At 41.5% G+C, this 24,019-nt stretch overlaps 1 protein-coding gene across 1 annotated transcript in view; it reads right to left on the bottom strand.

The window, feature by feature from the left end:
• LOC124555753 (hemicentin-1-like) overlaps positions 1–24,019 on the bottom strand; it is an 817,128-nt gene that overhangs the window by 511,759 nt on the left and 281,350 nt on the right. The window contains exon 15 of the mRNA XM_047129776.1: positions 11,321–11,471. Within this exon, the coding sequence (XP_046985732.1) occupies positions 11,321–11,471 (151 nt within the window). The remainder of the gene's footprint in view (positions 1–11,320; positions 11,472–24,019) is intronic.

Raw genomic sequence — 24,019 nt, 5'->3', positions numbered from 1 at the left:
AACTTCAACAAAAGCCCGTACCGAGCTACTGAGCGTCTCTCCTGCAGAGTCTTCCACTGGACTCATCTCTGTAACGCTTTCGCGGTTACTAAATGATCCTGTAACGAAGTGCGCTGCTCTCCGTTGGATCTTCTCTATCTCTTCTATCAACCCTATCTGGTATGGATCCCACACTGCTGAGCAGTATTCAAGCAGTGGGCGAACAAGCGTACTGTAACCTACTTTCTTTGTTTTCGGATTGCATTTGCTTAGGATTCTTCCAATGAATCTCAGTCTGGCATCTGCTTTACCGACGATCAACTTTATATGACCATTCCATTTTAAATCACTCCTAATGCCTACTCCCAGATAATTTATGGAATTGACTGCTTCCAGTTGCTAACTTGCTATTTTGTAGCTAAATGATATGGGATATTTTTTTCTATGTATTCGCAGCACATTACACTTGTCTTCATTGAGATTCAATTACATTCCCTGCACCATGCATCAATTCACTGCAGATCCTTCTGCATTTCAGTACAATTTTCCATTGTTACAACCTCTCGATATACCACACCATCATCCACAAAAAGCCTCAGTGAACTTCCCAAGTCATCCACAAGGTCATTTATGTATATTGTGAATAGCAATGGTCCTACAACACTCCCCTGCGGCACACCTGAATTCACTCTTACTTCGGAAGACTTCTCTCCATTGAGAATGACATGCTGCTTTCTGTTATCTAGGAACTCTTCAATCCAATCACACAATTGGTGTGATAGTCCATATGCTCTTACTTTGTTCATTAAACGACTGTGGGGAACTGTATCGAACGCCTCGCAGAAGTCAAAAAACATGGCATCTACCTGGGAACCCTTGTCTATGGCCCTCTGAGTCTCGTGGACGAATAGCGCGAGCTGGGTTTCACACGATCGTCTTTTTCGAAACCCATGCTGATTCCTACAGAGTAGATTTCTAGTTTCCAGAAAAGTCATTATACTCGAACATAATATGTGTTCCAAAATTCTACAACTGATCGACGTTAGAGATATATGTCTATAGCTCTGCACATCTGTTCGACATCCCTTCTTGAAATCGGTATGACCTGTGCCCTTTTCCAATCCTTTGGAATGCTACGCTCTTCTAGAGACCTACGGTACACCGCTGCAAGAAGGGGGCCAAGTTCCTTCACATACTCTGTGTAAAATCAAACTGGTATCCCATCAGGTCCAGCGGCCTTTCCTCTTTAGAGTGATTTTAATTGTTTCTCTATCCATCTGTTGTCTATTTCAATATCTAACATTTTGTCATCTGTGTGACAATCTAGAGAAGGAACTACAGTGCAGTCTTCCTCTGTGAACAGCTTTGGAAAAAGACATTTAGTATTTCAGCCTTTAGTCTGTCATCCTCTGTTTCAGTACCATTTTGGTCACACAGTGTCTGGACATTTTGTTTTGATCCACCTACCGCTTTGACATAAGACCAAAATTTCTAGGATTTTCTGCCAAGTCATTACATAGAACTTTACTTTCGAATTCATTGAATGCCTCTCGCATGGCCCTCCTCACATTACATTTCGCTTCACAAAATTTTTGTTTGTCTGCAAGGTGTTGGCTATGTTTATGTTTGCTGTGAAGTTGCCTTTGCTTCCGCAGAAGTTTTCTAACTCAGCTGTTGTACCATAGTGGCTCTTTCCCCTCTCTTATGATCTTGCTTGGCACATAGTCATCTAATGCACATTGTACGGTGGTTTTGAACTCTGTCCACTGATCCTCAACACTATCTGTACTTAAAATAAAACTATTGTGTTGAGCTGTCAGGTACTCTGAAATCTGCTGTTTTTCACTTTTGCTAAACAGAAAAATCTTCCTACCTTTTTTAATATTTCTATTTATGGCTGAAATCATTGATGCAGTAACCACTTTATGATCGCTGATTCCCTGTTCTGCGTTAACTCAATATTTGTACATTCAATGTGAACAGCAATTAATATAGTGATTGCTATTGTATATTAATATAAATCCCATTCCACTACATGTGTTCAATGGCCAATAAAGAATCTGAATCTGAATTTCAGCAATATTGGGCAGATGGATGCAATACAGCTGTTTAGATAAAGGCAGTGCTGACATGCTGGATTCAAGAGCTGTAGTACTTGCCCTTAACAGAATATCAAAAACAGGTATTTCTTAGCAACAACAAAATCTTAATGCTCGCAACATGAATGTTATTGTCTGTGACAAGTCACCTGAGTCAGTTTCATTGTAAGAGATATGTAACATCTCAGAAACAGTGACTAAAACCCTGCAGAAACTTAATGGGTCCCAAGGTGTGTATAGTCTCCTCAAAAATTTCTTTACTGATAGTTGTTTGATGACAGTGTTAAAAATAATAATGATATTTTCATTAAAAAGTAAATCTAATGTCTTTATATTGTTACAGACCTGGAGATAGGGTATGAATTAAATTACAATTGGTTGCTTTCCTCTCTGGTTTGACTGTGAAGGAAATTACAAAAGACGTTACTTGCAAATCATGTCATAGCCTAATTCAAAATGAAAAATGTGGTTATTCCTCAATGGACATTACTTTTTAAATAAGATCAGTGTAATGCTTTCTTTTACCCTTTAGAATTACTGGTGTGGCTAATAAACACTGTATATGATTTCATGAGTGAAGTGCCAAATTTGTCAGTACCCAAGCTTGCACAATTTTAGCTAAGTCAGTTATCAATATTTTGTGCACTTCAAAGGTTTTACAATGCAAATGAAGTGAGACTTCAGATCATGCTGAGAAATTAGGCCAAGTGATCTGAAAAACTGTTGTATGAGTCATGTAAAAAAGAATTGGAGACAAAATGACTGAAAATTTTGAAAGGGTGAAATATTTAAATAACAAGCTGGTCAACAGAAAAGTAATCCAGTTGGAGCAGATGTGATTAAGTGTGTGCAGTGCCACCTGGGTAGACTACTGCATGCTTGCAGTACTAGGCTTGGAGAATACTAGCAGGTGATGAGTGAAGAGAGCCACACAGGATTTAATGTTTGCTGTTCTGTGGAGCCCAATTCTGCTGTTTAGCTCAGGAGAAGCCAATTCAAGACAATGGCACATTGATGACTCACAAACATTTCACTCTTTTTTACAGTTTGTTAAAATTAAGTGTCATAGCAGCATTAAATGCTTTCACACTAATTTTACAGTGAGGTGACAGAAGGTATGGGATAGTGATATGCACATATAAAGATGGTGGTAGTGTGGTGTTGTTGAGTATCAAGTTCGGTACAAGAAGTATCCACTACTGCAAAGATACTGCATAGCAAAGCAATATCATGAGGTGCCAGTGAGATACTAGGAAGAAGCCATGCCTCCCAAAGTCCTGAGGCACACCGCTGCACCTCTGTCCTGAAATAGCATTGCCAGATGCCAGGAGGGAAGTTCTGTTTGAGGTCGGATCCTGCCCACTGCCAGGAAGTTCCTTTCAGAGTAACATCCTTGTGCTCTCTATTCACTGTGACACAGCCAGTGTCAACCATCTAGGAGTGAAGACTTCCGTGCTGTGTGTACTGCGCCTACATGCCAATGCTATCAGAATTGTATCAACAAATGTCTACAAACTTGTGTTTTCTAGTGAGTGTAGTGAAACCACAGTACAGCCTTTCTGAACTTATATCAATTAGCCACTCAGTAGTCATGGCTCATTTAGTGTGTTCTGAAAGTGTTTTCTGAACTGCAAGTTCATGTGTGCAGTTTCATAGCCACTACTGTGCCTGGTAAACAAAGATAAGTTTTGTTGTAGTTAATAAAGTGAGGGGAAGTTCGGGTCGGTTACACCAAACAATACTCCCATTTTGCAGTAGTTCATTTATTCACCTCTTTACACAAGCAAGGCTTACAAAGAACTGGATGGTGGAACTGCACAAAGATAATGTTTAGCTTAGTTCAAAGACGATACTCAGATAGATATTGGTATCAACATTATTGGCGCCACAAAAGTATTATTTATTCAATGTGTTCTAATTAACTGTGTTATCACTAGCCACCACAGTGTCCAAGAAGTCAGACACAACAGGTCATATTGCTTACACAATATCCAGATCGACAGTGCATTGTTGGAGCTGTCATTTGTATTCAGGTGATTCATACAAATAGGTTTCCGACATGATTATGGCTGCACAATGGGAAACAACAGGCTTTGAATGTGGAATGGAGGTTGGGGATGGATGCAGGGGACATTTCATTTCAGAAACCTTTAGAGAATTCAGTTTTCTGAGATCCACAGTGTCAAGAGTGAGCTGAGAATATCATATGTCTGGCATTAAATTTCATCACAAAGAACGAAGTATCCAAAGCCTTCACTCAACTATCAAGAGCAGCAGCATTTGTAGAGTTGTCAATGCTAACAGACAAGCAACACTGTGCAAAATAACCACAGAAATCGATGTACCTGCTAGGGCAGTGCATCAAATTTTGGCATTAATGGGCTGTGGCAGCAGACAACCAATGCAAATGGCTTTGCTAACAGCATGTCATCACCCACAGCACCTCTCCTGAGCTTGTGACCATTTTGGTTCGACCCAAGGTAAATGGAGGACTGTGGCCTGATCGGCTGAGTCCCAATTTCAGTTGAAAGCAAGTGAAGGTAAGATTTGAGTGTGCTGCAGACCTCACCAAGCCATGGACCCAAGTTGTCAACAAGGCATTGTGGAAGGTGGTGGTGGCTACATAATAGTGTGGGCTGTGCTTTCATGGAATGGATTGTGCCCTCTCGTCTAACTAAACCAATAATTGGCTGGAATTGGTTATGTTTGGCTACTGAAGACCATTTGCAGCCATTCATGGACTTCATACTCCCAAACAACAATGTCATGTCACCAGGCCATGATCATTCATGACGAATTTGAAGAACATTCTGGACAGTTCAAGCTAATGATTTGGCCATGCAGATCACCTGACATGAATCCCATTGAACATTTATGGGGCATAATTGAGAGGTCAGTTCTTGCACAACATCCCGCATCAGCAACACTTTAGTAATCATGGTTGGCTAGAGAGGCAGCAAGGCTCAGTATTTCGGCAAGAGACTTCCAATGACTTTTTGAGTCCATTCCATGTCAAGTTACTGTACTATGCAGGGCAAGAAAAGGTCCGACACAATATTAGGGGGTATCCATGACTTCTGTCACCTCATAGTAAGATGAATGAATGTTAATGACCAATTTGGTTAAACTACAGCATAACATAATCCTATGAGTGAGGCAGTTCAGAAGCAGAAGGATGTAGTGTCTAATCTATGTGCTAATTTTTTTTTTTTTTTTCCAGTTGTAAAAGATTCTTGGACCTTCATATTGATTTGATAAAAGTAAGTTCTGCAATATTAGATGTTGTTTCCATATAAGATAGCTCTCTCTCAGGAGTAACTGTGTTGGACTTTGTGACATCATCCCAATTAAAAAAACAAAAGATTACATTGTTACAAGTGACAAACAGCAGTGTTAATTTATAGTCTTCCTTGTGACAAATAGTGGCTGTTTATTTCTGAGTATGTTGTGATTTTCAAGTGTGTATTTGTATGTAATATGCATCAAAACAATCGCCATAGACTTGTCCGTCACCCAATGTAGGTTCTCTGAATTTCGTTTGTAGTTTTAGTTTTTATAATGAAACGTTCCTCAAATATAGTAAAATGTGTAGAATATAGCTCAAACATAAACACTAGGTTATGCTACACAGGTCAGTCAATTACCAGAATCTTTATGTAGCATTCACATTCTTGTCTTCAGTAACTCACAACCAAAATATCACCTTCCAACTCAACCTAGAACTCAAGCAAGGGCACCCATATGATAGTTTGAAGGGGAGGAGGTGGGGGGGAGGGGGCAGCAGTGGGGGCTAGACCTGAGGGTGTGGAGTATTCTTAATATTTTTGAAGAGAAATGGTGACTTGTAAGTAGTCATAAAAAATTTCCATTTCCAGCACTGTTAAAAATCTGTATAATAGCTACTTTTCAATCATTTTCTCAGAAGAGAAACACCTGACTATACTATATCTTTTTCGATTCCTTGAGAGCTAGAGAATGCCACCCCATTGCCCCCGGGTATGGATGCACTTGCATGTGGGTGCCCATGGTTATGCTGCAAATTTGTTTGTAAACCTTCCCTTCACAAAGAAAAAGTAGTTGTGGGTCAGGATATAGTTGGTAAGGTGTATAAGCAATTAGGTGGTGGGTTTGAAGGACGTTGGGAGAGGTAGTATTTGATAACAGCAAGGCCATGGGCATGAGGGATGCTGGTTTACAGGGAGATGCTGTCCACAGTGTTGTGTAGGGACTCAGGAGGTAAACAGATGGGAATGGTGGAAAATCGGTGAAGGACGTGGTTAGTATCTTCAGTGTGGGAGGATAGGTTTCAGGCAATTTGATGGAGGTTTTGTTCAACAAGAAAAGAAATTCTTTCAGTGGGAGCATAATAGCCAGCTACAATGGGGCATCCAGGATTTTTAGGTTTGTGGATTTTGGGGAGCACGTAGAAAGTGGGTGCATGGGGTGTTGTTAGCGTGAGGTGGGAGATGGCCTCAGGTGAGAGGGTCTGGGTACAGCTTATGGATTTCAGTAAGGATTGGAGGTTATGTGGGACTTCTGGGATGGGATCCCTCTGGCAGAGCTTGTAGGTGAAGGAGTCAGCCAGCTCGTGGAGGCCTTCCATCAGGTATTCATTGCTACTCATCACAACAGTGGTGGAGCCTTTGTCTGCAGGGAGAATGATTAGGTCTGGATCTGTTTTCGGGTTGTGTATGGTTGTCTTTCCTTCTGTCAAAAGGTTAGTGCTCTGAGGAAGGGACTTGAGGGAGAATACAGGGGCCAAGTTGGAGGTAAGGAATTCCTGAAAGCTGACAATTGAGTAGTTAGCTGGGAGGAGGCGGGGGGGCTAATTGTTGGATGGAGGTATGAACTGAGAGAGACAAGATTCAATTTTGGGATTAAGTAGACTTTTGTTGGAGGGATTGGTGGTGCCCCAAGGCAGAACTAGGATGTTGACAGGTTGGACAATTTATGTAGGTGGTGTCTGGAATGCTCCTTTAGGTATTGGAGTGCAAGTGTTTCTGTTTTAGAGATGTTGTGTATGTAGTGAGGAATGCACAGTAGCAGTATGATGCAAAAGGAATACAGGTAATCGGAGATGTCTGTACCATGGAAAGGACTGCACAAACCAATTACTGCAAGAACTCATCTCCATAGGACAGATGTCCCAGAACCACGTGTATTCCCTCTGGAACATACTGTTACTGTGCAATCCTCACTAAATGCCAAACATCTCTGAAAAAGAAACCCTTGCACTCCAACACCTGGACGAGCATTCCAGCCCAGCCAAGCTGACCCATTCAAATTATCAAGTCCTGAAAAACTCCCTTCAAACACTCCACAAAAACCAAAAACCAAGCAAACCCAAAAGACTCTTATTAACATCCCTACTGAAAACCTCAGTCCTATAGAATTTTCAGTCCTATTCAAAGGTCCATCCTTCCGACCTACTCCAAATTTAACTATGTTGGACTTGTCAAAGATGTACTCTCTTTCTCCCAATGCCTACACTGGAAACACTTCTTTGTCACCAGTCCTTCCAACCAAAGCCATCCTCATCCCAACATTGAACCTTGGCTTTCCCAGTTCATACCACCATACAGCCATGATCCTCCACCCCCCTACCTCCTGCCCAACCCCCGGTCAGATTCCAGGAATTCCTTACCTCAAACTTGGACCTACTATCCTTCCCCAAGTCCCATCCTCAGAGCATTAACCTTTTGGCAGAAGGAATGACAGCCATACACGATCTGAAACAGCATTCGGAGCAGGATATGCAGCACACTTCTACCAAAATAAAGAAGCCTAAGATTGTGCTAAATGTTAGGAAGAAGAAAGTGCGGCTGCTAGCTAGCAGACATGGATGAGGTGTAGGCCCTCAATTGCAGGAAAACTTTGGGGTGAGGTACCACGTCACCAGCTTTTTCAAGCCAAATGCAAGAGTAAGTGAAGAGATAGGATAATTTTGTAAGGATTTTTCAAATGACAACCACGTAGTGACAGTGGGTGGGGCCAGAAACAGTTTGGATAGGAATTGGGTGTATGAGATAGGAGATGCCCTGGACAAGATAAGCTTCCCTGACTCGTGGCTCCAATGTACACTTTGTTGAGATGTGCTGACAGGTAGTATGCTAAGGTCAATACTGTTCCTAATATACATCAATCACTTTCATGATAGCTTTAGTCTTAGGGACTAAATTCTGTTTGCTGGTGACAACAACAAAAAACATAGTGTCAAAAATACAATAGAGCTCCTTGCAAAGAAAGAAAATGAAATGCTCAAGGAAGTTTAAAATCAGTCAATGTGCAATAAAGTGACAATGAACATAAAGCAAAAAAATGCCTTAAATTTCCACATGAAGAGATAAAATAACACTTAAATTGAATACAATATTATGAAATGGGTATATTGCTACTCACTATATTGTGGAGATGCTGAGTCGCAGACAAGCCCAATGAAAAGACTGTCAAACAAGTGAGCTTTCTGCCAAAAGGACTTTAATCAGAATTAGACAACATACAGTAACTCACTTATGCAAACACAACTCACATACACATGACCAAGTCTCTTGTTGCCAAAGTCAGACTGCGAGCAGCAGTGCATGATGGGAAAAGCAATCTGGGTGGTGGGGGTAAGGAGGAGACTGGAGCAGGGATGGGGAGGGATAGTGGGGTAGGGGTGGGAGATGATAAAGTGCTGCTTGTGGGCATATACAGCACAAGGTGGGGAGGGGGTAGGGCACCTAGGTGCAGTCAGGAGGTTAGATGGAGAGCAAAGGGGAGGAGATGGAACAGAGGGTTGTGTAATGCTGGAGTTGGAACAGGGAAGGGGATAGGTGGATATAGGACAATGACTGACAAAGTTTGACACCAGGAAGGTTACGGGAACATAGAATATACTGTGGGGAGAGTTCCCACCTGCATAATCCAGAAAAGCTGGTGTTGGTAGGAAGGATGTAGATGGCGCTGGCTGTAAAGCAGCTGTTAAAATGAAGAACAATGTGTTGGACAGTGTGCTCAGCAACTGGGTGGTCCAGCTGTTTCCCGGCCACAGTTTGTCAGTGGCCATTGATGAGGACAGACAGCCTGCTGGTTGCCATGCCCACGTGGCACACAGCACAGTGGTTGCAGCTTTGTTTGTATATCACATGACTAGTTTCACAGGTAGCCCTGCCTCTGATGGGATAGGTGATGCTTGTGACCAGACTGGAGTAGGTGGTGTTGGAAAGATGTATGGGACAGCTCTTGCATCTAGGTCTATTACAGGGATATGATCCATAAGGCAAGGGGTTGGAAGTGGGGGTTGTGTAGGGATGGACAAGGATATTGTGTAGATTAAGTGGGTGGCATAATAGCATTGTGGGGGGGGGGGGAAGGACAGTGGGTATGACATTCCTTGTTTGAGGGCATGATGCAAGGTAGTCAAAAACCTGGCAGAGAATGTTATTCAGTTGCTAGTGCTCCTCTGTGGCCATATGGTGGGACTTTGAGAGATGGGGGTGACTACAGAGGTAAGGCACAGGAGTTATGTTTCTATACTAGGTTGGGAGGGTAATTACAACCTGTGAAGGCCTAATTGAGACCCTTGGTTTATTTTGAGAGGGACTGCTCATCACTACTGATGTGACAGGCATGGGTGGCTAGGCTGGGAATTCTTGGAATGGAATGGGTGAATGGGTGGTAGTTGTCAATGTTGAGGTATTGCTGGTGGTTGGTAGGTTTGATACAGAGAGAGGTACTGATGCAGTCATTTTTGAAGTGGAGGTTAACATTGAGGAAGGTGGCTTATTGGTTTGAGGAGGACGTGGTGAAGCAGATGGGAAGAAGGTGTTGAGGTTCTGGATGAATGTGGATCCAGATCACAAAGATGTCATCAATGAATCTGAACCAGGTGAGGGGTTTGGCATTCTGGATGGTTAGGAAGGATTCCTCTAGATGATTGTGGTTCTTTCTGCAGTTGTAAGGTTAGCTTGCATGTTGAGGGATTTTGGGAATGGTGAGATCAGGTTCGAGGTTAAGAAACTCTGGAGAGTTAACAGGGAGTGACTAGGGGGCAGTGGGGGTGGATCACAGTTGGATGGAGGAGTGATCAGAGTCAGGCTGGGTTCAACATTGGTCTTTTGTTGAGTCCGGTTGGTAGGGTTAGTGGAAAGAAAGTGTTTCCACTGTAGGGACTGGAAGAAGGAGAGAGACAGCCTTTAAAAAGTCCTGCGTGATTTAATTTGGAAGTGGGGCAAAATGTCAGGCCTTTGGAAAGGACCGATATTTCTGTGGGGCTAAGGCTTTTGGGGGAAAGGTTCATGGCTGTGTTTTGAGTCTGTTTAGGTTCTGTATTTTCTATGCTGGTGGGAGGGAGTTTTGAGGGTGGTATAAATACAGTAGGGTTAGTCAGCTATGAGGGGATGTGGGGGATGTTTGGAGGTTGTTGGAGAGGTGGTGGACAGTGGTAGTCCAACATGGGAATAGGAAGTGAACAGGTTGGAGAGCTTTTTTGAGGTGACACTGTGTGACTCCATAATAGACATGAAATTTGTAGCAATGAATGCTGATTCTCAGCTAAACTGGTGCGAACACACAGATACTTGCAAACAGAGTGTCATCAGTTTGTTATGCCCTTTGAGTTCTCCCTTCAGTGTGTAACATCTAGTTCTTTTAGTTACACACTATTGATATACTGAATTCTTAGCTATGGAATTCTTTTCTGGTGTTCACACACACAGGACTGTTTTATTTGCATTAATTTAACATTCTCTTTTTTAGAATCTTCATTTTGGTTTTCACCTCTGTAAAATCAATAATGAATCAAGTTACCCAACCAATGGATGAATCTTCTGTCCACCAGTCAACCCATCTCTTTTTGACAAACAAACAACTTCAGTGAGTGTTGACCATACTGTTCAATTTTCAAGAGTATTCAAATCCAGAGGAGATTATGCAGATGATACAACCTAATATGAAGCATATATCAACAGTGGGGGTTCATTCCCCAACAGCCAGTGCTCATACAGTGTCTCTCCAAACAAACTGATATTTCAAAACGAAGGGGAGAATGTTATTTTCTTCCCCTTTCTACTTATTATCATCTCAGTCATTTGAAACATTTGGATCTTTGTTTGCGAGTAAGATGTTTCTATCTCATAACACAAACTCGAAATTTTTATAAAACTAAATAAAGAAATGGTTGTAAAGCATATTTACAAAATAATCATAAAATTACAATCAGCATTAAACACTATCTGGACAGAGAATTGCTCTAAGATTACCTTCCGATGGCTGTAATACTTGTGGTGGAACTCCAACATTCAGCCATAGAGATCCTTCAGCTGACGCCAAATGATTCTCAGCACTGCAAATGTACTCCCCAGAATCAGCAATGTCAACACTCAAAATTTTTAACATTCCAAAATTTTTCTCCTGTAACATCAAAATTACTTTATCATAAACTATTCAACCCATGAGTAGTGAAAAATTCATAAATCTAAAAAAGATAAATAAATTATGAGCCACCTCAGCTATGAATTGTAAAAGGTTTTTGAAAAGCATTTTATGATACTTATGACTTAGTTATAGAATTGATTATCACTATATTAAACATAAATAAGTAAATAAACAAGTCTTTTTTTTTTCCTCTGACAATTTGTGACTTCATGCATAATGTGCAAAGCTGTTTAATCAGATAATCTCTGCATGCTTGTAAACCAGTCATTAACAATAAGACTCAACATTCTATACAAATAAAAAATGCACCCACATTTATCTCTAACTTTCTGTTTCAACATTTTCTGAGTGATACAGAAATACATCTTATTCATATTAATAACACCACAGAATTGCTGAAATTGTCATGAAACTTTTCACTTAAACAAAACTGCCATTATGTAATGCTACTTGGCATGGCACCATAGGATGCAGTATTTCTCAGTTATCATCTGACCAGGGAATTAGTTAGCTCCATCAGTTATAATTTATCATTGAAACAAAAGTAATGTATGCTTGGAAATTTTACACATACAGAATAATAACTGGAGTCAAACTGACAGGTATAACCTCCAATTATAAATTAAATCACTAATGTATTCATTACTAAACAGTCAACTAACCAACACACACCAAGCTGACTTAATAAATAATTTACTGGAAAAGTGTACACTTAGCATAACTATCTACAGCAAACAAAAATTATATCTACAGTTTATTAATCTGACCATCACATTTCCAACTCACACTTAGTGAATTCGAAAATTTCTAACAGAAAGGGGAAGTTTCAATGACGTATATCAAGTCAAGAACTACATTAGCAAACAGATATAGCTATTACACTGTCTATATATGCCACAAAGACAACTAAACACTTGCAGTGATGCCTGTGTTGTTCAAAAGAGGGAATTACTTTCACTCTGTGATGCCTACATAGTTGTAAAAATAGATAAAGAATCCTAATTTGTGGAGAAACTGCTACTTTGAAGGTAATTACTGTTCAGTACTCATCAACAGTTTTCCACTTCTTTTATGCAAGTACACTGATAATCACTGAGAAAGGCAGCTACATAGACACTCCAGAAATATAACACTATTTTATTATTTTCAGTACTAATAGGGATTTGTGATCCTGTTATAGAGATAATTTATACTGCTGTTATTTGATTCTTGAAATTCTGTAAGAAAACTGTCAACATTTTTTACTCTAAATACAGAACTCCATACTGAATCTATACTATCATCTGAGTACAAAACTCTAAGATACTGGACTACATCTCTCTATGATGGTCAGTTACTCACTTTACACAACAGTCTTAGTATTTGTGTTTCAGAAAAAATATTTCACTGGTCACTGCTGTATTTACATGAAAGATATTTACAAGACAACAAGAAGTGAATCACACAATGTGCACTAGTACATTTGTCTGTAGGATAACACAAGAACATCTAAATATTTGTAATACCGAATTAAAGTTACAGTTTAGCCTACTAAAGATAATGTGAAGTGAAGATTATAAGTAAGATAGTTCCCCAAAAAGACTTACAATCAAGGCAAAGTGTAAAAATGGAGTATTTCTGCGTGTTTATTGCAGCAAATTGTGTATGTCATGCTATAATGTGTCAACAACACTAGAAAAAGGAAATGTGACATCACATAAATGGGATATGAAATTGGACATGAACCAAGGACTTCAGCTTAGAATTAATATGAAACAGACATCTCAGATTGCTGCTACTGCAACGTGTGACTGTGAGAATAACGTGTGCAAACTATAAAACTGTGTGTCACCTAAAACTGCACAGAAACAAAATCAACATAAAAAAATGAGGCTCTGCACAAAATGTAACATCAGCAGTTTATGTACAAAACTAAACAAAAAGGAATGTAGAGATGAAATTATAACTCCACTGCTAGAAGAGTTAGATGCATTATAATATAAACTACAACAACAAAACAGACAACATGAAAGTGAAAAACACAATGAGTCATTGTCTGCAAAAAATACGAAAACTTAGGGAATTATAACAAGGTCGATCTTGCGTAGAACAAATCCTTAACTTGAAAAACTCAGTGAAATATTTACATAGTACTTCAAACAAAAGTTATGTCATCACATTTGTCGACTTTAAAAAAGCATATGACAGTATAGACCGAGAATCCCTTTATGAAGTATTAGCAGAATTTGGACTAGATCAAAAGACAACAAACGTCATAAAAGAAACACGGAGACCAAATCCAAAGTAAAATTTATGGGAGAATTGAGCACAGAATTTGAAATAGACACAGGAGTACGACAAGGGGATGTACTGTCCCCAGTGCTCTTCAATTTTGCTCTTGAAAAAGTTGTTAGAGAATGGAAAAAAGCAGGTGCACCAGCACACAGACTGGGACCAAGACATAAGGGCATAGAATTACACTGTTTAGCATTTGCTGATGACATGGCACTGATCGCACAAGACATTACTGATGCACAGAAACAGCTAGAATTATTACAAGAACAGGCAGCTAAAATAGGATTACAAATTTCATTTGAAAAAACAAAATTTATGACTGACGTCAAAAATGCACCTTCTGATCTCAAAATTGGTAATAACTACATCTCTCGAGTAAAAGAATTTAAATATTTAGGTGAATGGATTGCAGAAAATTGTAATGAAAAGAAATCTGTCAGATCAAGAGTCCAGAAATTGGAGACGGCATTTCAGTTAACAAAAAACATTTACAACAAAAAGAGTCTCTCGTGGAACTGCAAAATATGACACTACACAACAGTAATTAGACCCGAAGCTCTCTACGCATCTGAGACACTAAACCTTCAACATAGAACACTAAAAGAGGAATTAGAAGTGAAAGAACGTAAGATAATGAGGAAAATCCTAGGACCAAGAACTAATAATGGGGTACATTATCCGAAACCCAACGCAGAAATATATAAAAATATCTCCAAAATAACAGACACAATGCGCATGAGAAGAATCCAATTCATGTGGCACTTAGAAAGAATGGACTCAAACAGGTTAACGCACAAAATCCATACATTTTTAAAGAACAAAACTACAAGACCGAACTGCTACAAGCAGATGGAAAAAGACCTGAGAGAATTAGGGTCTCCAAATCTACATGATAGAAATGAAATCAGAAAAATCACAAACACACAGGGTTTTGAGGAAGAAGAGAGAAAAACTAACCAACATACATGGTCTATGCAATGAAAGCTAGCCCATTCGTTGTTTATGAAGGAATATTGGCCGAAAAGGAAGGCCAACAAATGTTGATTACGCGTGGTCCTAAGTGATCCATCCGCGAAGAAGAAGAATAAGATAACAATCAATCTAAGAAGCTAATAGCATTGAGGGCATGCTGAAAAGTAATGTCTCTGAATTTATTAGGTTAAAACTCTTAAACCTTCTTAAATAAAACAAATGTTATTAACATTATACATCTTTATTTTTTGTAATTTAACTATTTTGGTGCATGACAAACTGCTTGCTGTAATCGAGATTCGAATTCAAGGAGTTCATCCACACATGCAGCACCTCTCCTTCAATGTGGCACTGCCGGACCACACAAGTGCTGTGATATCTGCAACAACCCAACGCATTGGGTTCACTGTAATCAATCATATAGTATCAGTCATACAGTCCCAACTTGGTCCCATCTGATATTCATCTGTTTCCAAAATTTAAAGAACACTTTTAAGGAGTTCACTTTGATAGTAATGAAGCAGTAAACGCTGAGGGGAGGTTGTATCTCCATCAACGAAGTCAAACATTCTACAGTGACGACATCAAAAAACTGGTCTCATGCTGGGAGAAATGAATTCATCACCAGGGTGACTAGGTTGAAAAATAAATATGTAAGCATGAAGAATAAAGATGTATAATGTTAATGACATTTGTTTTATTTAACCCTTTGTTTCCTGACATAAGAAAAAATTTACTTTTTAACATTTTCTTTGCAGAATTTATGCTATTGTGGCCTCAAATGACAGTAGGATTTTTTGTAAAATTTTATTTTATTTTTCACAACTTTTTTCTCTCCTGGTACTCAGAAGTACCATCAGACTCCATGGACAGAATCACAACATGCGCAGAAAAATGCTCCAATTTTTTTAGCTTGTACTTTATTCCACATAAATATTAAATATTTTTACATCAGAAAATTAATTAACAGAAATATGATATTTCTGAACTTTTTTTTAAATTTCGCATAAATTTATTCTAGAGCAACTTCACAATACATAGTAACTTAGCTATACATTTTTGACAGTATATACATATCACATATTTAGTGATACCTCATGAAATTGTAGAAAAGTTCTTTTTCTCATTGCAGCACAAATACACTTTACATGTACTACATTGTGAATGTGGTCTCGACCGAATTTTATTTTTCGCACACATTTCGCATCGTCCTCTTTTACAACTGAACACTACAAAATGGTTTCCTCGGTTGCCAAGACGTACATCCTTCGGAATAGAAAAGTTATCCTTCCTTCTCTTTGGGAGAGTTATTTCATCTTTACCAGAGTTTCTCTTTTTGAGATTTGGCACTTGCTGTTCATTCATTAGCCCTAGTGCCACAGAACGCCTGAATTCCAGCAGTGGCAGTGCCCTATGTAGATCACTGAAAATGATGTAAGCATTGACAAAAGCAATTTCTATTGCTCCCCAGAAGAGATGGTGCCACCATTTCTTTGTTCGCTTGTCAAGACCTTAAGTTGAACGTAATCTGTCTGCATGATCCACGCTACACATTTTTTTATTGTAATCACATACAATAACTGGACATGGTATAGTCATACCAGTTCCATCTTTCTGTTTTCTTGTCACTACGCTCTGTTCAGTGCCATGGAAGTTTGACGCAAAATACAGTACTTTATTTTCCTTCCCTTGAAATACTGTTAGGTCTAAAGATAACTCTCTGTGATTTGATTTAGACATTTTTCTTTAGGTAAATTCCCTGGCAAACCTTTCCTGTTTGTTCTAATTGTTCCACAGGCAAATGTATTTACAGATTTCTGTGTGAGAAAAAGTGGACAGAACAACTAGTGAGAGGTAACGCATTGTTGCTACAATAAAGTGTTCGCGCAACCTGACGGTACTAGTAAGTCCACCTTATATTTTCCACTTTATCTCATTCACTTGTAACGTAATGCTTCCAACTATTATAAAAAAACAAAGAAGGTAAGTACATACAATGGAAAGCTCAACGGAAGTTTCAATAAATTGCGCACAAATTCAGGCAGCACCATGGAAACAAGCACTCACAATCTTCTGTTTTCACAGCAGCGTGCAAAAAACAATTTCAAGCTCTGACCGCCAGAGAGGTCTATGTATTGCACAATAACATTTATGAAACAGTAGAGCAGAGTTACTGTTACGTACCGACAGGCTCTCAGATCACGAAACTGAACCACGACAAAATAATGAGACTCAAAACTTACTGGTACTTTTAAGTACCGCCAGGCGACAAAGGGTTAAAAACATTTAAGAATTTTAATATAAAAAATTTGGGGCATTACTTTTCAGCACATCTATGTACTAATCAATTTAATGCTATAAAAGGCGAATTCAACACAGTAAATGTCCTGAGTGTTCCTTGTAGGGATTATCTTACAAACACTCACGTGTTAAGTTATAAATAAATACAATGAACAGGAAATTAAGAAAAATCTGTTGAAACTTTCCATAGGCTACATTCATTGAGACAAACAGCACACTCAGAGTATATTTTACAAGGCATGGAAAACATGGGAATACCCAAGGAAATGCAGCTATGTGCAAATTAGTATTAGATTCTATGAACCTTATCTCAGTGGAGGACCGTGCAACGGTTCCACTGTCAGCAAAGCTAGAAAAAGAATAGAAATAAACCTGAGCATTTCCAAATGTCATCTACTGGGTGAACAGAAAAATCACTTGTACCATTGAATAATGAGGACATAATAGCTATATCTGGACAAGTGAAAGTGACAGTTACAGCAACAGCAGAAAGGGTAAGAGCATTATCTTCTTATCTCACATTAGAATCAAGTTTTTCAACCTGTGATACAGAACTCAACAACTACATCAAACAATCAGAGTGTAATAGCTACATCTGCAATGGTGAAAGTGACAGTAGCAGCAACAACAGAAAAAGCTATTGTGTCATCAGCTGAACCTGATATAACCTTTAATCACTAATAAATTGCGTGGATACACAAAGTAGGAACAATAGCGGGTTACATGCTATTCACTCCATATCTGTCATTAGACTGCCGTGCCGTGACATGCGACCGGCGCTGTTCATAGCCAGGTGGCGCTCCCGCGCTCGGCCGGGCTGCGGAGTGCCTCTATCGCCGTGTTCGCGTACTGACGTAGCGGCACTTTTCAATCTCGTGGCAATGTCATAACACTTTTTCCCCCTTGAAACAAAAAACTCACTTCCTTGGAAACACGGACAGTGCGAAGACATCCATGGCCCCGAGAAGATCCCGCGGAGAAACACGAGAGTATGGTCGAAAATGGCCAGGATGGAAGCTTGCGGGTGGAACGCCCCTCCTGGACGAGATGATGGGGGAAAACTCCGGAGCAGCATCCATAGGTGTCGTGGACCTGGGGGTGTGCCCCAGTGAGATGGGTCCCGGAGAAGGCGGCGTCGCGACTGGGGCCGGTTCCGGTGTACTCGGAAGCGGTAGCGACGTCGGCTGCAGCAACACGCCCGGAAGATCGGCAGCAGCGACAGGACTGGCTTCTCGGGCTGGTGGAGACGAAAGAAGGGGCGGTGGCACCGGCGTGGCTACCACTCGTGGGCGCATCTGGTTGTAATGGCGAACAACCATGCCGTCGTCCGTACATATTTCACAAAGCCAGCGGCCACGAAGGGCCTGGACCACCCCTGGAATCCATTTAGGGCGAGATCCATACCCTCGTGCCCACACGTTGGCGCCCACCGGGTATTTTCCCGCACTAGGGGACACAGTACAAGGCCTGACAGGGTGAAGCAGGTGCAGTAGAGTGCACGGTTGGCAGCCATGCAAGAGTTCAGCAGGGCTGCGATCACCCAGAGGCGTGAAGCGATAAGAACTCAGAAATTGCAACAGAGCGTCATCTGTGGAAAAATCACTAAGGAATTTTTTCATCTGGCTTTTGAAAGTGCGGACAAGGCGCTCGACCTCCCCATTCGATTGCAGATGGAAGGGCGGTGCTGTAACATGATGAATCCCTTGTCCAGTACAAAAATCACGGAAGGCCTGCGAAGAGAACTGAGGGCCATTGTCTGTGACAATCATGGATGGAAGACCTTCTAGTGCAAAGATTTTGGACAAAGCCAGCGTCGTCACCGCAGTGGTGGGCGACGGACATCGAACAACAAACGGAAACTTCGAGAAGGCGTCAATCAACAGTAGCCAATAAGTGCCGAGGAAGGGGACGGCAAAGTCAGTGTGCACCCGTTCCCACGGCTGCACCAGATCAGGCCACGGAGAGGGCATAGTACGAGGTGCAGCCAGTTGTTGAGCACACTGACCACACGCAGCGACCATGTGGGCGACGTCCGAATCAATACCAGGCCAATAAACGTGCCTGCGGGTCAGGGACTTAGTCCGAGAAATCCCCCAATGGCCTTCATGCAATAGTTTGAGAACATCTTTGCGAAGAGAGGCTGGCACCACGACCCGTGGAGATGCGCCATCCGTGGCCAGAAGAACAACACCCTCACAAACAGACAGACGAAGGCGCAAGGCATGGTAGTTGCAAAGGGGATCCGATGCCCGGGCCTTGGTCCTGTCCGGCCAACCCCGTTGAACAAAACCGATCACCTGACGCAGGACCGGGTCTCGTGCAGTAGCCGACGCAACCTGCGAACCTGTAAGTGGAAAACCCTCGACCACAAGACGTTCTTCCTCATCAATGTGGAAACAGAGGAGTTCATCTCGATCGAAAACCGGGTCGGGCCCCATCGGCAAACGCGACAACGTGTCAGCATTGGCGTGCTGGGCCGTGGGGCGATAGTGAATTTCATAGTGAAAACGAGACAAGTATAAGGCCCAACGTTGCAGGCGGTGAGCTGCCTTATCTGGAAGCAACGCTGAGGGGCTGAACAGAGAGACCAGTGGCTTGTGGTCGGTGATGAGGTGAAACTTAGAACCATACAAAAAAACGCTGAACTTTTTTAGAGCATAAATGATAGCGAGCACCTCCTTTTCGATTTGAGAGTAACGCCGTTGGGCATCGTTGAAGGTCTTGGAAGCATAGGCGATGGGTCGTTCCGACCCATCCTCATACCGATGGGCGAGAATAGCCCCTAGGCCATACTGTGATACGTCGGTCGCCAGAACCAAGTGCTGACCCGGACGGAATGTGGCAAGACAAGGCGCCAACTGCAAATGAGCCTTCAGGTGGACAAAAGCCTGCTCACACTCGTCGGACCAGCAGAAAGGAACGTTTTTGCGTAACAGCTGATGCAGAGGATGAGCCACCGCCGCCGCGGAGGTAATGAATTTGTGATAATAAGCAATCTTGCCTAGAAACGCCTGAAGTTCTTTGACGGTAGACGGCCGGGGTAGAGCGGTAATGGCCGCAACGTGCTGTCGTAGAGGAGGTATACCCTCACGGGACAAGTGGAAACCAAGATAAACAATGGAGGGTTGGAAGAACTGTGACTTGTCCAGATTGCACTTCAACCCAGCCAAATGCAGAACCCGAAACAGTGAGCGGAAATTGCGAAGGTGCTCCTCAGCGGAGGCCCCCGTGACAACAATGTCATCCAGGTAGTTGATGCAGCCAGGAACGGAGGCCGTGAGCTGTTCCAAAAACCGCTGAAAAATGGCCGGCGCACTAGCGACGCCAAATGGTAACCACTGGTACTGATACAACCCACAAGGAGTGTTGATGACGAGGAATTCCTTGGAAGAAGCATCCAACGGCAACTGATGGTACGCCTCAGATAAGTCAAGTTTGGAAAAGAACTGGCCCCCAGCGAGCTTGGTAAATAACTCCTCAGGACGGGGAAGGGGATAAGTGTCAATGAGGCTCTGAGCATTGACAGTGGCTTTAAAATCACCGCACAATCGCAGACTCCCATTTGGTTTAGAAACCACCACGATTGGCAATGCCCATTCGCTGGAGGTAACAGGAAGGAGAATCCCTGAAGCTGTTAACCTGTCTATCTCAGCCTTGACAGGCGCACGCAACGCCATCGGGATAGGGCGTGCCCGGAAAAACTTAGGGCGAGCCGTAGGTATAAGAGTAATGTGTGCTTCAAAATCCTTGGCCTGACCCAGACCAGCAGAGAACACGGACGAGAATTCAGAACACAATCCATCCAGCTGTTGATACAGAATATCCTCAGATATGAGGTGCACATCATCATCAATGGAGAACCCGAACAACTGGAAAGCATCATAACCGAACAGGCTTTCCGTGCCCACATGATCCACCACATAAAACGTGAGGGGCTGAACAACAGACTTGTAGGCAGTGGAAGCATCAAACTGGCCAACAATAGGAATTTTCTGCTTATTATAAGTTCACAGATTTCGCGTAACTGGAGACAAGGGAGGGGAGCCCAACTCCAAATACGTGCGAGAATTAATGAGAGTTACTGCAGAGCCAGTGTCCACTTGCATGTGAACGTCTTTATCCAGAACACGAACAGTAACAAACAACTTATTTGTTTGAGAAAGCACACAGTTAACATCCATGTCCGATGCCTCGTCCTCTTCGACAGGAACTTTAGGGGACTGACACACAGAAGCATTGTGGCCTTTTTTCCTACATGAATTACACGTGGCCCAACGTTTTGGACACGCGGCACTGTCATGCTGTATGAAACAACATGGACAAGAAGGAAGTGCAGAACGAACCTGCTTCTGTGGTTGCTGTTTTTGCTGCAAGCGTGGTGGCCCAACGTGACGTTGTTGATGCGAGTGAACCTCCGCCACATCGTCGTTACCCTGTGAAACAGGCAAATTGTCCGCGTCGAAAGTTGTCTGTACAGCGCCCACATCACACCACGCGTCTATTTGCACACCAGCAGCGTGAGACACTTCAAAAGATTGAGCGATGCTGAGAACTTCCGACAACGACGGGTTTGGCAGTTGTAAGGCACGTTGCCGAACTTCTTTATCAGGAGCAAGCCGTAGAATAGCGTCCCGAACCATTGAATCAGCATAAGACTCATGATGAGTGTCCGTGACAAACTGACATTTCCTACTCAGACCGTGTAGTTGCGCCGCCCAAGCCTGGTAAGATTGATGGGGCTGTTTACGACACCGGTAGAACACCAAGTGGGCGGCAACGATGTGGGTGTTTTTTCGGTAATAGTTAGACAATAATTCACACATTTCTTGGAAGGACAGAGAGGCAGGTTCCCGCAGAGGGGCTAACTGAGATAGCAGCTGATAGATCCGTGGGGAAATCCAAGATAGAAATAACGACTTACACATAGGAGCGTCGACAACACCAAAAGCCAAGAAGTGTTGCCGCAAACGCTTCTCATAATCCTCCCAGTCTTCAGCGGCCTCGTCGTAAGGAGGGAATGGAGGCGGAGAAGAGGAAGACAGATGATGAGTGAGCGACGTCGACAACGCCTGAATAGCAGCCGTCAGCTGTGTTTGCTGGGCCTGAATAGCAGCCGTCAGCTGTGTTTGTTGTTCAATGAGCGCTTGCAGAAGCTGTTCCATGTCGGCCCCGACACGAACACACAATGCCACAACGTAGGGAAAAAAAAAAATATCCGACCTCGTCGCCAAAATGCCTTATAATCTTTAATCACTAATAAATTGCGTGGATAGACAAAGTAGGAACAATAGCGGGTTACATGCTATTCACTCCGTATCTGTCATTAGACTGCCGTGCCGTGACATGCGGCCGGCGCTGTCCATAGACAGGTGGTGCTCCCGCGCTCGGCCGGGCTGCGGAGCGCCTCTATCGCCGTGTTAGCGTACTGACATAGCGGCACTTTTAAATCTCGTGGCAATGTCACAACAGAACCCACAGTAGTCAGTTTGTCCACCAACTACTGGGAGCTCAACAACTACATCATCTCTAACAGAAGAAGCAAAAGCAGAAGAAAATGCACCAATCATATAGAAAGCACATGGAATGGCAGTAACATGGAAAGTAGTACACCTCTTTGATCTTAAGAATTTTTTAATTACTGGCAGGAAGAAGTAAAAGCCCACAATATGAGTAACATGATAATCAGCCAGCACAACATGAATACCTTTCATCAGGATATAAGGAGACTTAGGATTAATGTGGATTGGTTAGGAGTTACTTAAATGAAAAAAAAAAACCTGTATAAATAATGCTTACATATAAGGCTTTTCAAAATACGATATTACACATGGAAATGAAATGTTCCATTTAGAGAATTATAACATTCCTAGCCATTACTTTCAGGACAGCAAGGAAAGAGGCAATGTAATTATATTTCTTAAAAACAATGTAATATTTAGATCTATAAATGTGAAGAATAACTGTTTAGAGCAACAGTTTTAATTTTGTGCAGTAGAGACAACATGGACTGCCACAGTAATAGTGGTGACAATTTACAGGGAATCTGGGGCTAACTTTAGAGTCTTTCTGACTCAAATAGAATTACTATTATTTGCTTTATTTCCATAGGGATTTTAATGTAATCTTTTTGAGTGACAACAAAGTAGAGTTTCAATATACAACGAATTGGTATAATCTTATATCAGTAGTTGACTTGCCACTGGTATCAATTCTGAGAGTCAGACATTGACAGACAGCATGTTTAGAAGTGTAAGTGTGTGCCATAGCTTTAGTGTCACCTCAGTTTTCAGTGAGCTATCTGATCATGATGAGTAACTCCTCACCCTGCGTGACAGTATGTATCTAATGAATGGAGACTCACTGGAAATCCTTACACATAAACTTTTGTAAATGGATTGAAGCTGGTCTACATGGTGAATGTAATACATTTGTAAATGAATTCTCTTCCCTCTTTGAAGAAGTTTTTCTATAAAAATTTTTAGAAGCAAAACTCCTGTGATGGTTTTTATCAATCATTAAATTTACCATGTAGTTAGAAGGAAGACAAGCAAGAATAAAAGAACTTCAGAGGACTTCAAAAGCAAACATGAAGGTAATCTTGTATGCAGGCATGAAAAAAAAAGCCAATATTTTAACAACCATCTTCTTCAATTATTAGATGAATGCATCATTTTTCCACTTGAGCTGTTATTTATTTTAATTTTTCCTTTGTCTCACAAGTAGTTTACAGGTAAATACACTGCCATACATAAGGTATCTTTTTCTGACTCAAACTCTGGATAATGGCTTAAAATGCCAAAACTATTTGTGAAATGAAAAAAACTAACCTAACCTAACCTAAAAGAACCTAAAAGAAATTAAGTAAATAACAGCTTAAGTGGAAGAATGATACATTCATTTTTCAGCAAACACTTTTCGTCAGTGTCAGAACCAATAGGGTTCCGTTAATGAAAATTTGAGTCTTACACTGGAAAACA

This window comes from Schistocerca americana, chromosome X (genome assembly GCF_021461395.2).
Source record: "Schistocerca americana isolate TAMUIC-IGC-003095 chromosome X, iqSchAmer2.1, whole genome shotgun sequence".
NCBI classification, from domain to species: Eukaryota; Metazoa; Arthropoda; class Insecta; order Orthoptera; family Acrididae; genus Schistocerca; species Schistocerca americana.
The sequence above is the reverse complement of the archived record's forward strand: the minus strand, read 5'-3'. Positions and strand labels throughout refer to the sequence as shown.